This window comes from Heteronotia binoei, chromosome 1, assembly GCF_032191835.1.
Source record: "Heteronotia binoei isolate CCM8104 ecotype False Entrance Well chromosome 1, APGP_CSIRO_Hbin_v1, whole genome shotgun sequence".
In the NCBI taxonomy this organism is placed as follows: Eukaryota; Metazoa; Chordata; class Lepidosauria; order Squamata; family Gekkonidae; genus Heteronotia; species Heteronotia binoei.
In genome coordinates, this window is record NC_083223.1 from 132,736,269 (window position 1) to 132,752,893 (window position 16,625).

The 16,625-nt window shown below is 40.7% G+C and overlaps 1 protein-coding gene across 2 annotated transcripts in view; it reads left to right on the forward strand.

The window, feature by feature from the left end:
* Positions 1-16,625, forward strand: part of MTHFD1L (methylenetetrahydrofolate dehydrogenase (NADP+ dependent) 1 like) — a 269,374-nt gene that overhangs the window by 89,612 nt on the left and 163,137 nt on the right. For both annotated transcript variants that reach the window (XM_060240830.1, XM_060240823.1), the window contains exons 18-20: positions 24-164; positions 15,104-15,172; positions 16,001-16,112. In XM_060240830.1, coding sequence (XP_060096813.1) covers positions 24-164; positions 15,104-15,172; positions 16,001-16,112 — 322 coding nt within the window. The remainder of the gene's footprint in view (positions 1-23; positions 165-15,103; positions 15,173-16,000; positions 16,113-16,625) is intronic.

A 16,625-nucleotide genomic window follows, 5' to 3' on the forward strand; every position in this document is an offset into this window, starting at 1 on the left:
ATTTATCTGTTTGTTTATTTCAGGCTCAATTTGATATTGCTGTTGCAAGTGAAATCATGGCAATCTTAGCACTGACCACCAGTCTGTCAGATATGAAAAGGAGATTGGGGAAGATTGTAGTTGCTAACAACAAAAATGGGCAGCCAGTGACAGCTGAGGATTTGGTATGGACAACAGAATGTGTTTTACAAGTAGTTATTTTGCTTTTAAAAATGCCTTTTATTTTACTTTAACAGTTAAACTGCATTCAGCTAACTTTTTGCAATAGAGTTTATTTTGTTTCAAAATATTTCTTTGTTAGTCCCCTGAATCTCAGAGCAGCTCACAACTTCATGCAGATTCCATACAATAAAAACATAATTGCTCTTCTGCCATTCTGTTCCACAAGTATGGCACTATTACTGAAAATGGCTGTCATTTCATGGATACCAACCATGCTTCTTGGCAAGAAGGGTCTAACACTAAAAGTGACATCTTAATGGGTACAGAGTTCTGTACCAGATGAGGCGACCCCTTAAGCACGTCTCTTTTTTGAGTGTAAGCTAAATAATCTAGAATCAACTGAGAAGAGCGGTTGAAATTTCTAATTAATTAGAGACTGTTTTTATTAGAATTTCCTATTGTCCGACATCTGTTGTTCTCAAGCACTGTAATAAACCTCTTGGACAGGGTTTCAGAACACCTCAGGGCAGGGCAGGGTTTCATAACGTTCAGGGCAGAGTTTCAGGAGAAGCTGAGGCCAGATAAGACACCATTTTGTTGAAATGCCTTTCAGCAATCATTTTTCATTGACTCACATTGCACTTACGGAAATGACCACTCCTGCATAATTCCTACCTAATCTGAGAAGAGTTCCTGCTACATTCAAATGGTATTTCTCTCTCTCCCCCCCCCCCTGTTGCCTTATTCTGCTCTACATTTTAAAGACAGTGCATTGTCTAAGAGACAGGTAGTTAGTGTGGTGTTGGGCCCAGAATATGTTGTGAAAGAAGTATGGAAAACATTAGCCTATATGGATAAATTCCTGTGTGAGAGAGACTCTTTGATCTAGTGGGGGGGGGGGAGGAATTCTTCCACTTAACAGAAATTTATTTTATTTTATTTACTTTAGATTTATATGCCACCCACTCCATGAGCAGACTCTGGGCGGCTAATAATCATAGTAAAAACAGTGCAAATTACAATTATAAAAGAATAAAACATATATAAACAATTTAAAAACTACATTATTAGAAAGGAAGATACCCATAAATATTTTTTTCAGAACAAAACTTGAAGCCTCAGAAATGAAACGGGTCCAGTGGCACCTGTGAATTTTATTCCCGCATAAGTTTTCATGAGCCAGAATATACTTCATTAGATGCTTGAATTGAGATCTGACTCACAAAAGTTTATGCTGGGATACATTTTGTTGAACTCGCATCTTATTTTGCTGGTATACTCCCACCCATCTGACCCATCTGTCACTCTTTAATTGTATGTTTCCATAAATTCTTAAGTTCATGTTCAAAACCCACACTTTTTTCTAATTTTCTGTACATTAAAACAATGTAGTAATTTAAGTAGTCTTCAACTCATTATTTAATGTTCAGGCTAAACCACTAATTCCTTCTCTCTTTCAATTATTTCAGATGTGAATGAGGTTTAATAAACCCTGCTAATATGCAATTGCTCTTAATTTCAGGGTGCTATACCACATATTCAGTGTAGTGTAATAAAATCTAAAATACACATTAGCAAATGAAAACCAGATGCTGGAAGAGTTGGAAGTGGGAGGAGGCAGAGAAGAAAAGATAACTTGAATATTTCATAAACTAAGAGGCTCCCTTCATGAGTATAATTGATTTAAAAACCCAGCCTCCATAATAGATTTAAAAATTCAACCTTCAGAATTTGCTGCCAAAATATGGTGTTCATTGAGCAGACTTCTGAAGATGAGATTGCAGTTTGACTGCAGAATTATAGCAAAATATTTGATGGACAGATGCCATCTCCTTTGCAAATTAAACTGGCATACACAAGATTTCTATTTCAGAAGTTCTAGGGAATATAAATATGTAACTATGTTTAGCTTAGAAGCTTCTCAGGTTACTATGCAAGTCTGTTAAAAATATTAAAGTACCTTTGCCTTTATGGTAAAATGCTCATTTTTCCAATATTATACAGGTCAGGATATTCCCTTGAAACCCTAGAGTAAGTCGTTTTGTGCTAATTTTATTAGGATCCTAGAATTATCAAAGACCCATCTTTATTCCACATGGAATGAAGTGATAGCCCATATCCTGTTGTTTGATAGTAGATTTCTTATTCCATACTAAAGAAAGCAGGTATCAAACTAAAAATCCCATCTGGACTTCTGAGCCATAAACTGGAGCCAAAGCCATTGTCAAAGTTAAATGACAAACTGCATCCAGTTTTTAACCTTGCAAAGCACAATTTATTACCCTCCATCTGTCCATGAATCTGAATTTCATATGAGAAATAGCGCTGGTTCTAGAGAGTGCATTACACAAGTCAAAGAAGGTTGGTTTTTATACCTCCACTGTTCTCTACCCTCAGGTGTCTCAAAACAGTTGCAATCACTTTCCCTTTCTCTTTCCATAACAGTCACTTTGTGAGGTAGGCAAGGTTGAGCAAGTTCTAGGAAAGCTGAAACTGGCCCAAGGCCACCCAGAAGGCTTCATGTAGTGGATTGGTGAATCAAACCAGTTCTCCAGAGTAGAGTCTGCTGCTCTTGCTGTCTTACCATGGGAAGAAATTCTTGAAGATGACCACAGTGTATTTATTAATAACATATCTAGTGCTGCCATTTGTAGGGCTTTGCTATTCTGATTACAGCTGTGTACTAGTTATTCACAGGCTGATTCCACATTAGCCTTTGCTCCTGCTCCGGCGCTGTGTTGCCCCCGGGGCAGAAGTTGGTTTCCGCATACCTTGACCTGGGGCGGAAGTTTGACCCACCTCCAAAGCGGTGTCACCCCGCGTTTAGGAGATCGTCATTTTGCGAGGTTTATTTTTTATGTGGGTTCAAGGCTTGAGATTTATGTGCGGAACTCATGGCAATGTGCTGTCAAACTTATGCGTCAGTAGTACACACCCACATAATTCCATGCCCAAGATTCCGCCCAGTTATTACATCACACTTCCTTAATTATACTCCCTTTGAAAATTATCCGCAATTATCAGATAAAAAAATTTGGTCATGGACTGTAATAAAGCGAACTGAACTGAATTAATTTTTTTAAAAACAAAGCAGTTTTCGTGTTACAATGCTCCAACATATAACGATGTAACGCGATTTTCATCTTTTACTGAATAAATCCCTTACTTTCACCCACCCGTACTCTTTATGGTATGCCACATGATTTTGATAATGTGTCATTGCATTGTGATTACAGGCGTGATTAATGCTGCCCTCCATTATCCGGGAAGTACTCCGTCATGCCACTTGTTCGTTCACAAATTTCTTCCCCCCTCCAACTGAAATCATTCCGTACTATTATAATTTTTTTTTTGCCAATAATATTGTTACAACGCAACAAAATAAATAGTGATGTTACGTGAACTACTTTTAAGATGTGCAATCGCCACCTTTATCAATCCCCCCCCCCCTACACCATATGGCCTCAGATGGAAATTTGATTATGTTTATAGCCCTTCGTTGATGTGCTGGGGAAAATATTTTTGATATCCACCCCCCTTCAGGCATCTGTTTTTAATTTGTTATAGCTTTTAACCGAAAACTGTGTGCTTAGCATCCCAAGTGTGTGTTGCTAAACCACTGAGACCAATCCACCATTTCCTGCTTTAGACAATAGACCAGGGGGCAGATTAATGGCAGTGGCCTCAGCGCAATTTAAGGGCACGCGAGATCTTAAGATCACATACGAAAATCCAGTGCCTCTCTTTTCCAAGCCAGCCAATAAGTGTGTAACATCACACACACTGGCCAATCGGATCCTACATATGGTCTGGCAGGAAAAAAGAATGGAAGGCTTGCAATTGCATTGTGGGAAGAAGAAAGATCACTGCTCTGCTGTCCTCCATTCGGTTTGGAGTACTCAGTGGTTGATCAGAAGCCATTGTCAAGCTTGGCGATGGCGTCAGGTGGCAAACATTCTGGAGTTCGGGGCATTTCTTGGAAGGAGCGAGAGACCGTAGACCTGCTTGCAATCTGGGGAGAGGACAAGGTACAGAATGCGCTGTTTGCATGTCACAAAAATATAGATCTATTTGAGTGGATCTCCAAACAAATGCATGCCCAGGAACACAAGCAGTCTGCCACTGAGTGCAGGACGAAGACAAAGGCTTTGCGTCAGCAGTACTGTTTAGTTGTGAGCGATAACGCAAAGTCTGGTGCCTCCCCTCGTTCTTATCCCCATTTCAAGACTCTAGACCGCATGCTAAGCAAAGACAGAGGTATGAAAGCACCTAACGTGAAGAGGGCTAGTAAAATGATGCTTGTGAGGCGAGAACAAAACAAGGAGAATTTGCCGACCCCGGACTCTGAGGAAGCATTAACGCAAGACCTATTCATGATTAATCCCGAAGACATCAGTGCATCCTCCCCCAATCCTGGTCCAAGTCTGCCTGATGATGAGGAGTTTCCATTTTCTGGAGATGCATCCTCAGGCGGGGATCGCAGAGCAGGTGAGTGTGGCGGGGAATTATTCGGCATGGCTGTTGTTTTAAAAATTTAAAGTGTCATTTTTTCATTGTAACATAACAACGCAATCAAAATAGGTTATGCATGAATGATTTGCATGTTCATCTGAGCTAAGAGGTGCTTTCCACCATTCCCTCTAAGCTTTTCAGTTCAGTGAGCAACAGAACTACTGTATGAGATGCTGATATTAAATTTTTGCGCAAGCATGCTGCTTGAATAACTTTTCTTTAGGACCATTATTATTCAACTAATAGCCATAGCCAAGCAGCGACACTGATACTATGCAATATTATTCTACATTATTATTTTAAGTACCGGTAAATGTTATATGCACCATGCAATGAAAGGACCAATTCTTATGATCCGATTTAATATACCTACCTGATCATCAATAGTGGGAGCGCAGCATTATCTGAAGCAGCGCCAGAGAACAGCGATGGAAAAGATGTGTTCCAAACAAAAGAGCGTGAAAATGTGGAAGAAGGTTTGTGATTTCCATATTTTTTTTATCATGTGCTGGTCCAAAAAATTATGCTGCGATTTAAGTTGAGACCCCATGCTGGGGTGTGCTTTCTGTATGTGTATATGGGCATTCCAAGGGATGAGCACCTTGACTTTTTCTTGAAGACTGACACATCCTTCATTATTTCCTAGTTCATTTAATTTATAAACCCCACCCTGTTTAATCAGCTGTTTAATCCCCTGACCTAAAATCCATGTTGGCTTTTTTTTGTCTCTAAACCAATTTAGGTGAAGTGGCAGTTCAGGATGAGGCCACGGATGGGGCAGATACTGGCAAGGAGGACAGGGAGGAGAATGATAATGCCCGGCAGTGATGTGTCGCCATGCTTAACGTTGTTGCAGAGAAGATGATGGAGCAGGGGGAAAAAGACCATACGGAGGCAATCAAGCGCATGGACAGATGGGTGGAGATGGAGGAGCGGAAGATGCAGATGGATGAAAGAAAATTCACAGACTGCTAGCAGAGGTGGAACATGACAGGAAGTCTCTGGGAGATTCCATGCAGAAGAACATTGATGCAATTACGTCCGCTGTGGGTGCCCTACGTCACTTGAGAGAGATCTTTGCAGGTATAACACCCCGAACCGCAAACAAGGAAAAAACATATGCTTGTTCTTCCGCATCTGGCAGTGCAGAGAAACCTGATGCTTGGTGTGCTAACAAGCGCCAATGTGGAGGGTTGCCGTCAGACATAGATTACCCTGTACTGGCACCGGATACCCTGCCACAGAGCCAAAGCATCCTCGGCAATGATGAACCGGCAGGTGCCAGGACCCATGCTGGTGGCAGGGGTAAAAAACATGCATGCAGACTTCCGGGATCCGTCATCTTGGCTTCAGAGTTGCCTGCAGATCGTCTCTCCACAGCAACTCTAAGTCTGGCTGTTGGAGGGGTGTCACAGAAGTGATGTCCCCATAGGAAAAGCCTGGAGGGCTTTTTCTTCGGCATGGGACTTTTTCAGAGGGGGGGAGGCCAGCGGCAGCTGCCCTCTATGCTCTCTGTGCATCCTGAAGCTCCGCGGCCGTGAAAGCTGGCATATCAGCAGTAAAAGAAGAACTCCCAATGCTTTCATTTTCCCCAGTACATCTTTAAAGCAGCATTTTTCCACTTCTAAAGCGACGACTCTACTTAACAAGGAGGTGTTTTTTCCAATTCTACTCCCCAATGGGTCACTCTGCATAACAACAAAAGACTAGCTCAAAAGATCAGCTCAAAAGGCCTCGAAACACTACGAGCAGTCTTAACTACTTAAATTGGATTGAATATAATCATCAAAACTGACCCAGACTATAATTAGATATATATATCAAAGAGATTACCAAGAATTTGCAATACGATCTGAACACAAAGGAGATATACAGTAAAGAGTTGTCTCTATTGCCTGACTGTATTTGAAAGAATGGTTTCTGAAACTTTAGTTGAAGCTGTTGTAGAACAGGGACTAACAGGAACTTGAAGCAAATGTACAATCTGATTTAAGAGACTGAGTTTTGATATGGCACCGTTTAATGAAATGGCACATGGAAAAGATATTTGCGCAAATCTCAGCTTTCTGAAGGAAGATCTTATCTCATTTATGCAGCTCCTTAGAGATTATTTTATGCTGACAGCTAATGATCTGAGGGAAGATTCAACAGCTAATGAAACGGTAAATCTGCTGTGGTCCAGTACTAAAGAGAATGTATTGATGGCAGTGAATGTAGAAGGGGAAACTGATATTTTGCGAAGCAAACAAAGGAAAAGCAAGATGGTCTCTTCTGACGCACTTTCAAAACTAGACAGGAAATTAAACTGCAGTAAAATCAAGTGGAGAGGGAAAAATGGCGATGAATTCTTCACCCTGTGGTTGAAGGGGCAGGCCATGTTGAGAAGAGAAAAACTGCACTCCAATCAACAAATCTGGATTTGGAAGCCCATTCAAAAAAAGGATTTTGGATTTTTTTCTTCTGCTTTGGTGAATGGCTGAACAAGGAACTCTGACTAAGAAATGAAATGTGATACCAAACGACAAATTATGATTAAATGGGCTGCCTCAGATACAATTTGGGTGCAGAAATCAAAGGAACTTAAAAGTTTTTAATCTTTGGGAAGGACCCTGGAATCTGGGGGGGGGGGGGGGTTTCCCTTTCCTGATGAATAAACAAACATGTAACCATTAATAATGAACAGATGTTAAAAGAATAAGGGAGATCTTGAAAAAGTAATGAATGTAGTTTAGAAGGAGATAGATAAAATATTCAGTTGTATTTTATGTATCTTATGTAATTTGCTATGGACAAATAAATGATTTTATGTGCTTCTTTTAATAAGAATTTTGATAAATCAGTAACTTACTTTGTGCTTATTATAGGCGTGAGTTAAATTAGATAAATTTGACGTTGAGACAGTCTTGAGACTGGTTATATTTAATTTGTGTTTAAGAAGAACTGTTTAGATTTACATTGCTTTACTAGTTTATTAAAAAATACTCTTTTTTTATTCTGGTAAAAGAAGAAAGGAAGGTAATATTTAAAGAGATTTTTATACTTGTAGGTAGAATGATCTGAGCATTTTATTGGAAGGTGGAATTACAATTGATATATTTGTAGTGGTTTCTGTTTTCCCCATTCTGTCAAGGCCCCTTTTCCCTCTTTTTATGTATCTTCTGCAATGCTTCTTTTTTGTAGTTTAAAGCAATAAAACTTTTAAATATATTTAAAAAAACCGTGCATGCATTGGCAGGGAGAGAGTGCTATTTGAGCCCTAACCTAATTTGTGAAGCCATAGTGTGCTTAACATATCCTTCAGCCAGGAAACATTGTTCCCAAGCTTCTGATTGTGTTGTTTTTATGCTTCTTGTTTGGCTTAAATGTTTTATGTTGGTTATTTTCCTTTTTGTTTGATGCACATTAAAAACTTATTGCATGCATGCATGCATTAAAACTTCGCAGTGAAGAGAAGTTGTTAGTTCATAAACAATAGAAAACTTTTTATTTACATAACAACATTTAACATGCTGCAAAGCATTCTTTTATGAGACTTGTTATATTCCCCCTGCCCACCATCCACCCACTCTGCAATAGTCTCCCTGAGTGCTGCCAACTCCCTCTCCAACTGTCTCTCCATCTGCTGCCGCCTCTGTTCAACGCTGTCCAGATGTTGATGTAGCGTGTTCACTGCAAGGAATTGTCAAGCATTGTATACTCATTTTATATTATAGAAGCCAGATTTTAGAATTGTTACCCAGAATTAAATGTGGGCACATCAAAGTAGCAGCCCCCACTTTTCTTCTTTCACTTTTACTAACAGATGCAGGAATGTCCTCTTTGAAGATAAGATCTCCTGGGACTTGTTCCCAGGCCCAGCCAGGCCTGAACCCAGGATGTGCTAGTCGCAATATAGATAAGGAGCCCAGCGTGTGAATTTCACACGTGAATGTAGAATTGTTTATAGAACCTTTGATGTGCCATTTTAAAGCATGTATTCTAGTGCTACAAAGTATCAGTTCCAATCTTAAGCTCGAATGAGCCACATGGATTATCAATAAACCTAACTTTGTTTTAAAATCCAAGGACTGGTTATTTTGAAATCTCATGCTTGACAGGAATAAAAATAGAAAATGGTGAGTGACAGCCATTGATCTTGCTGAGAGCTTAACCGCTCTCATTTCATGTACTGTGGCCTCGCGTTGTAGGAGGACTGGAACCTCTGTTCCATTCTGCTTAAAGCAGAGAGGACAGTGTTATCAGACGCTCCAGCAGCAACCTGTGCTGCAGTCCAGAGGGCCCTACAATGAAGAATGCTTGGAGTTTTGTAAAGTACAACACAGGTCTGACATGTGGCACAGGCAAAGCAGTGTCATAGATCACTGAATGAATAATTATCATACCTGGTTCATCATCTGGCCTCTCAGATTCTTTTAGAGATCCAGAGGTGGCAGCCGCAGTAGCAATCAGCATGTCTATGCCACCCCCCCCCCCTCGGAGTATATCTGGATGCATGCTCTGAAAAAACAAGGAGCGCACATAACTTTTTAGGCTTAATCCACATTGACAGTTGTTGTAATGTAATGCAATCAAACTGATTTCATTTCCATGCTTAAGCTGCCACGGGTTGTAATATCTTCAAAATTCATTCTGCAGTACCTGAGACGGGCATTGACGGAGGTGGTGGCCTGACGTCGCATTCCTCCTCCCGCTCCTCCTCCTGCTCCTCTTCCTCATCCTGTGGCTCAGGAACATCCTCTATTGGCCGTGGTGGCTCAGGAGGTTCTTCATCCTGCTCCAATTGTCGCCTTTGCCTGTGCTGTCGCACCGGCTGCTCCCTGATGGTATCCATTGTGAATGAAGGAGAACTGATAATTAAAGCAGTGCCCAAGATCTGAAAATAATATTGACAGCAACCTTTCTTAATTGTCAGATGCATGTCACAAATATTGTCTGGCCTAAAGTACACACTGGGGTAGGGGAGGTGAGGGTAGTTGGGTGCATTCCTAAGTAATCATAAGCGATGCAGCTGCTCATGGATTGCAACATCGCTAATGCCACCCATATTACCCATATAAAAAACCACTGATATGTTTGATTCTATGGTTTTGTGCGCATGGCTTTCTGTTCCCCCACTCATCAAGTGAGGCTACCTTTGAAATTTGTGGGCAGTCATCCATGGCCTCAGGAACCATCTCTGCATTTGCCTGATTTAACTATCATTGTGTTGCTTAAAATGTCACTGCATTCAAATCAACTCACATGTTAGCAATCCTTCCATCACTCTTCTTTCAAATTAAAGATACCAAGCACCATGAAAGGATGGCGAAAGGTGCCTAGGATAATGCTTTCAGTATTACATTCCGTTCATTCCCCTCCCTCCCTCCCCCATTTCTTACCCTCCCTCCCTCCTTTCTTTCCCCACTTCCCTCTTTCCATCCTTCCTCCCTCCGTTCCCACCTTACTCCCTTCCTTCCTTTATTTTTTGCTTTTTATCTAATCTTTTATTTCTATTTTTCTTTCAATCTTCCTTACTCCCTTCTTTAGTTCTCTTTCTTTCTTTCTTTCTTTCTTTCTTTCTTTCTTTCTTTCTTTCTTTCTTTCTTTCTTTCTTTCTTTCTTTCTTTCATTTTTCCTTCTTTCCTTGCATTCATCCCCCTCCTTCTTCCCTTCCATCACAATCCATCTTAAATGCCTCCCCCTCCTTTATTCCCATTTCCCCCACCCTCCACCAAAGTCTAATGTGGTCATCATGTGTAGAAGGTTTGGCCACCCGTGATCTGAATTGAGTGCTCTAGTTCTTGGTGAAACTTTGAAAGGGAAAATAATTTTGACATCTGACTGAAGGTTTCATGTTCCTGATTGTTAGCATATGAATCTGCACACCGAGTATGCTTGTTATGGGTTAATTGCAATTGTGATTGCCCATCATGTGCACAATTGTGTTAGCCGAACTCAAAGTTTTGGTGTCCAGGTGCCATGAAGAACAGATATTGGCACTGCTTACCAAAGTGGTGACGATCCTCCCACCATGGTCTCCTCGCCGCATTCCAGAGCTCCATCATCCGAGAGTGGAACTGCATCTGGTCGCTCTCCCTAGGAATGCCTCCCCAAGCCTCAAGGCTTGCCATGAAGTCGCACTTTATGTGTTTAAATTTGGAGCAACATTGGTTTGCATTCCTATTGAAGCCACACCTGGCCATTCTCCGAGCAATGGCTTCATATATTCTCCTGGTCTCAATATGAGGTCTGGCCATTAGCTCTCTTACGTGCCCTGAATCGCCCACTAGGTTCAATATGAGTTCCACCTCCTCTCTCTGCCAGAAAGTGCCTCGCTTGCATTGGGTAGCTCTTCTCCACTGGGCAGACATTTTCTAAAAATTGCATTACAACGTTCCTGCGAGGTAGCGCGACATGTTTATTTCTTGAATTGACCAATGACTGAGTACCCTGAAGCAGAAGCCACAACCCTTTTTTATATATGGTCGTAGTTTTTGCTGTGTTCCTCATTGGTCTTTCCCTCACCCTCAAAACCGTGCTTTCCCACCAACCATGATGCCCGTGAGCAACTTTGTCAATGAGGCAACCTCTTCTGCAGTATTCATGTAATATATTTATTCTTCAATAAAACGGTAAACATTTCTCACAGTGGTACAAATAAGTTTTTAAAAAATGTAACACGAGACTGCAATGTGAATCCACACGCCTTATGGAGTGTTAGTATTTGTTCATTACAACGTTTTTCCAAAATAACGCGATAGTAGTTGATAGGAAAAATATATGTTCATAGAGAAATAATATCAGCATAACATCAACGTGTACGGTGCTCATACATATAATCTGCAATGGCTTGCCGTACCCGCTTCCCCTCCTCAAGTTTTCTTCGGTTTAAGGCCCTTAAATTTGTCTCCTCTTCCTCTGGCACCAGTATTGTGTCCTGCTCTATCATCAAGTCCAAATTTACATCATGTCCCTTCTCCTCGCAGATATTGTGCAGTATCACACAGGCTATAGCTATGGAGCTAACATTTGTAATGTAGACTTGTAGATGCACTAAGAGGATGCGCCAGCGTGCCTTCAGTCTACCGAAAGCATGCTCCACAACATTTCTTGCTATGCAGTGTTTCTTTTTGAAATTCCTTTGCACATTCCCCCTAGGAGAACAGAAAGGAGTCATCAGCTATGGCCTCATGGGGTATGCACAGTCCCCGAGAACAATGGCGGGAACGGTCACTGTTCCCAGATGAATCATGGGATTTCTGGGAACAAACACTCTGGCATCCATCATAGTGCTCAAGTTACTGCCCACAAAAACAAAGGCGTCATGCAATCTTCCACTAAATCCCACCTCTGCGTCAATGAATTTACCAGTGTGATCCACTGTTCCTTGGATAATCACGGAGCAAAAATTTTTGCGATTACCGAATTCATTCCGCCCCCCCCCCCCCGTGGCACGAATCTGAATATGTGTCCCGTCTATGGCAACGATACAATGAGGCACGCCCAGTTTTCCGAAACCATCCATTATCTGAAAAAACAAAAAATAACTTTTAAGACAGCATCCCTGAACCGTACATGTGCACTGCTTCCCCATCTGCCATGTTTACCTGCCCCCTCCCTCCCAGTAATCAAAGAAAAGGAAACATCAACAGAATGTTCAGCTTTGTAATCTCTATTTTGGTTTCTCTAAATATTTCTAATTTAATTTTTCTTGACCACCACTACCCACAAGTGAACTGTGCAGTCTGTGGTGACGTTATTACGTTACAACGAAATTATAATGAGCTGTTAAAAAAAATTTTACCTTGCCAATTTCATCCCCAAGGCACACAACCTGTTGGAACAGCTTCTCCTCAAGAGCGAGACACACCTCCAAGATGATTTCACCAGCTGTAGATTTCACCAATTCCGAACTGCTCACTCACTTGTCTATACGAGGCGCCGTTCGCTAAGTACTGTATGCAGACAGCAACACGCTTCATCAGTGGCACTGGGGATCTCATCCTTGTTGTCTTTCTCACAAGGATTGGCTCAATGGCCTGCACGATCTCAAGGAATGTTGACCATGACATTCTGAAGTGCATTAGCCATTGCTTGTTGCTCCACACTTGCAGAACAAAATTCTCCCACCAATCTATGCTTTTGGGGAGTATCCAGTATTGCCATGGGAAGCGCAGGCCAGCAGACTCGTGCCATCTCTGCAGTCTCCACCTGCGGGCAACAGTAAGGCGGCCAAGGCATGGCAAAGGTGGCGATGATGCTGAAGAGCAGAGATGGCAGAGATGCCATCTTCTTTTGCGTGCGCAGGTTGAATATCCTGCCAGGCACTAGTCACGGCATTCAAAGCTAGAAGTATCCACTGGAGCATTGCACTTATTTGGGATAGCTGTCTAAGCTGGTGATCATCCATCATGTACAGCACGCAAGCATGCAAACAGCACTTAGAAGATAATTAAATAAAAATGGTGGATCACCAACTCAGATTTCCCAGGGCTTAGTTAAACTATATAGAGCATGATAATAGCTATTGACAAATCCCCATATATTAACATAATTTTTTGAAAGGCACCTAATGGGCTGCAACAAATGCCCATCACCGCATTCTGTGGCAATGAATTAAGTATGTATTATGCAAAGATATGTTTTCTTTTGTTCTGTTTATGATTAATTTCATTGGATGACTTCACTCAAGTATTACAAAGCAGCTGGGGGGTTATCTTTATAAACTTCTTTTTTGGGTCTTTTTCTCCTATATTGAAAAGTCTGTGATTTGCTTTAGCTTTTTCCTCCTATGAAAGATATTCTAATCTCTTTTTCATTGTTGTAGCCCTTTTCTAGACTTTACCAATGTGGTGTTAGCCTTTTGGTTATGTGACCAGAACTGTACACAGTATTCCAAAGAGAGCATAAACTTACTTATAGCAAGTACTTGATACTGCAGATTTTATCTCTTTTCTAATTATTGCCAACTTTGATTTTATCTTTTTATGCCTACTCCAGCCTCAAGAGCAGAAAGGTTAAAACAGATAAAAGGAAGTACTTCTTCACCCAAAGGGTGATTAACATGTGGAATTCACTGCCACAGGAGGTGGTGGCGGCCACAAGTATAGCCACCTTCAAGAGGGGTTTAGATAAAAATATGGAGCACAGGTCCATCAGTGGCTATTAGCCACAGTGTATGTGTGTATATAAAAATTTTTGCCACTGTGTGACACAGAGTGTTGGACTTGATGGGCCGTTGGCCTGATCCAACATGGCTTCTCTTATGTTCTTATGTTCTAAGAGCTCTTTCATAGTCATTTCAGACACTGTAAGCACATAAAGTATAAAGTTTTGCTCCAATGCATTTTGCTTTACACTTGCTTTTCATCTCACTTGTGAGTTCATCAGAAGTTCATTGTTTGGAGAAATGCTTCTAGATTTTTATTAAATTAGTCAGCATTGGATTTCACCACCCTTTGTAGTTTAGTGTCATCCACAAAACTGGCTACACTGAAATAGTGCTTGAATTATGGGTGTGGAAGGAGGGCAGAAGACTGGATTTGCACAGGTACCTCCTTCCATGAGGAACAGGAAAGGACTGAGAGACCAGCAAAACAAGACCAGTCATACATTGAGCTCTCTACAAGCTACACAATCCAGTCTTCAGTGTAGCACCAGCAGAGGGCACAAAGGTACCAGCTGAGGGAAGATGCGTTTCCATCGAATGGCTCTTGATGGTTCCATGTTTCCAGTGGCAATTCCTTCTCCTTCAGGATCTCACTAAATTGCCAAAAACTTGAAACAATGAGGAGGAAGGAGATATCTGACTCTCACTTTGTCCTGGCTTTGCTAAAAGATGCCTTGTGAGACCTGTGCTATTGCTTCCATCTGCAAAGGCACTACATGAAATATTACAAGACCCTGCTCCTCACTGGAGTCCTCTGCCATGCACAGAGGATTTATGAAAAATAAGCTTCCCTCCACAGACACACACCTTGTTTCACTCCAGGCTTTGGGGAAGAACATAAGTGCTTTTCTTGATGGTTTCTCTTCCTTGCACTGAATCAAAGCTTGCTTGGATGTGAGAGAAAAGAGAACCCTTCTTGTGTTGCTTCCTTATACAAAAGGAAAAACTCCTTGCTTGTACAAGGGGAGGGAATCAGGAATAAAGTCCAGTTAGTAAGCAAAGCTAAAATTTTTGAACCTCTGTCTCTGACTTTTTCAGTTCTCCCATCTGTGCTGTTTTGCATGATGCAATTCAGAAGCTTGTTTCTCATTGCCGCTCAAAGTTTACTATGATTCAAGATATCTTATATTTTGAAATAGTGATAACATCATCCTGTGAAGAAAGAATCATGTTTGAGGTTTTAGATTTACTCAAAACTAGGTTACTTGAAATTTTTCTGTTTCTAATACTATCCTGAAAATTAAAGCTATGATTAACTTAAGTGTTGTTTGACTATTTTAGGGAGTAACTGGTGCTTTGTCAGTTTTGATGAAGGATGCAATTAAACCAACATTGATGCAGACATTAGAGGTGAGTCCAGTCAGTTTTTTAAATTATCTATTAATCTTAACCTTTTATGTTCCTTTTCAAGACTGTACCTAAATTGCCAGAGTGCACTATTTGAAACACATTTTTACAGAAGATAAAGCTGAGCAGGGTGCTGGTTTCACTTTGGATTTGCATAAGTATTTTATAAAGCATGTTGTTTGAAGAGGATGTTTACCTAGAATCTAAGAAAATTGAGACTTTCATAGAGTGACTTTGCTAGAAACATAATTAAGATCTGAAGCTGCATTATCTGCATGTGCTTAATCCCCTTTCCACCCATTTAGAGTCAAGACTGGATACATATCATGAGATTATAGCCTGTGGACTTAATCTTAATGTGTCCTTCACTACATGAAAGGATTTCATTGGAAGTTCTGTATGGTTTGGATGCAACCCTGTGCTTTTAACAGCTATGAAACAGAATTGAGTAACAGCTTCTTGCCTATCCTTGTTAAACAGCAAATAAATATAAACTCTTTTTAAGAAAAGGTTCTAACTCTGAGGTCACTGAAATAATTATATACTTGTGAAATAGGATTAGGATTTAAATTGCTACTGTTTTGAAACAACAACAAAAAGGAAACTCATCTGTCACCTTATCAGGCTTACTTGTCAAATCCAAATATCTGTTTATTAAAAGATCTTTGTGCTACTGCAAAGCCTGGTCTACATGTGCAGCAGAATGATATGAGGTGGGAAAGATCTAAAGCGATAAAATGGGCTGCTATGGAGGAGTATGCAAAATGTTACTCCCCCAGTATGATGATGATTTTGTACTTTGATTTTCTGGCTTTTTCATGTGTTACCCAGGGTACTCCAGTTTTTGTGCATGCTGGACCCTTTGCAAATATTGCTCATGGGAATTCTTCAGTTTTGGCAGACAAAATCGCTCTTAAATTGGTGGGCAAAGATGGATTTGTAGGTAAGTGCAAACTTTTTTTTTCTTGGCATGTCATTGGGCATTAGTTTGCGGTAAATGCCCAGACATTTATACATAAGTATGTGTGTGTAACGTTTTATATAAAATTACTTAAGTATGTTATAGTATTAATGACCCAGAATCTTGTATCAAGAACAATGTTATTATCGTGATTATATAATTGGCAGTGCTTTAGGTAGTTGATCTAGTCCAGAGCGGAGGGGAAAGATGCAAGTAAATTCCACCCCCACTCCCAAAGCCTTAATGCCCCTTAAAGATTACCAGGTGCTATTAATAAAATTAGCAGAAATTGACCCCCAGCTATGACCAGTGGAGTAGAGGAAGGTTGACCAATGTCAAGGGCAGTTGACAATGCTTGGGTCGTAGGAGATCTGAAGTTTCCAAGAAAGATGAGGTGGCTCAAGAAAGAACCCTTAGATCTCTTAGGACCCAAGCATTAACAACTGATTCCCAGTTCAAAACCTTGCAGCTAGCAATCCTAATTCTTTGCAGGGA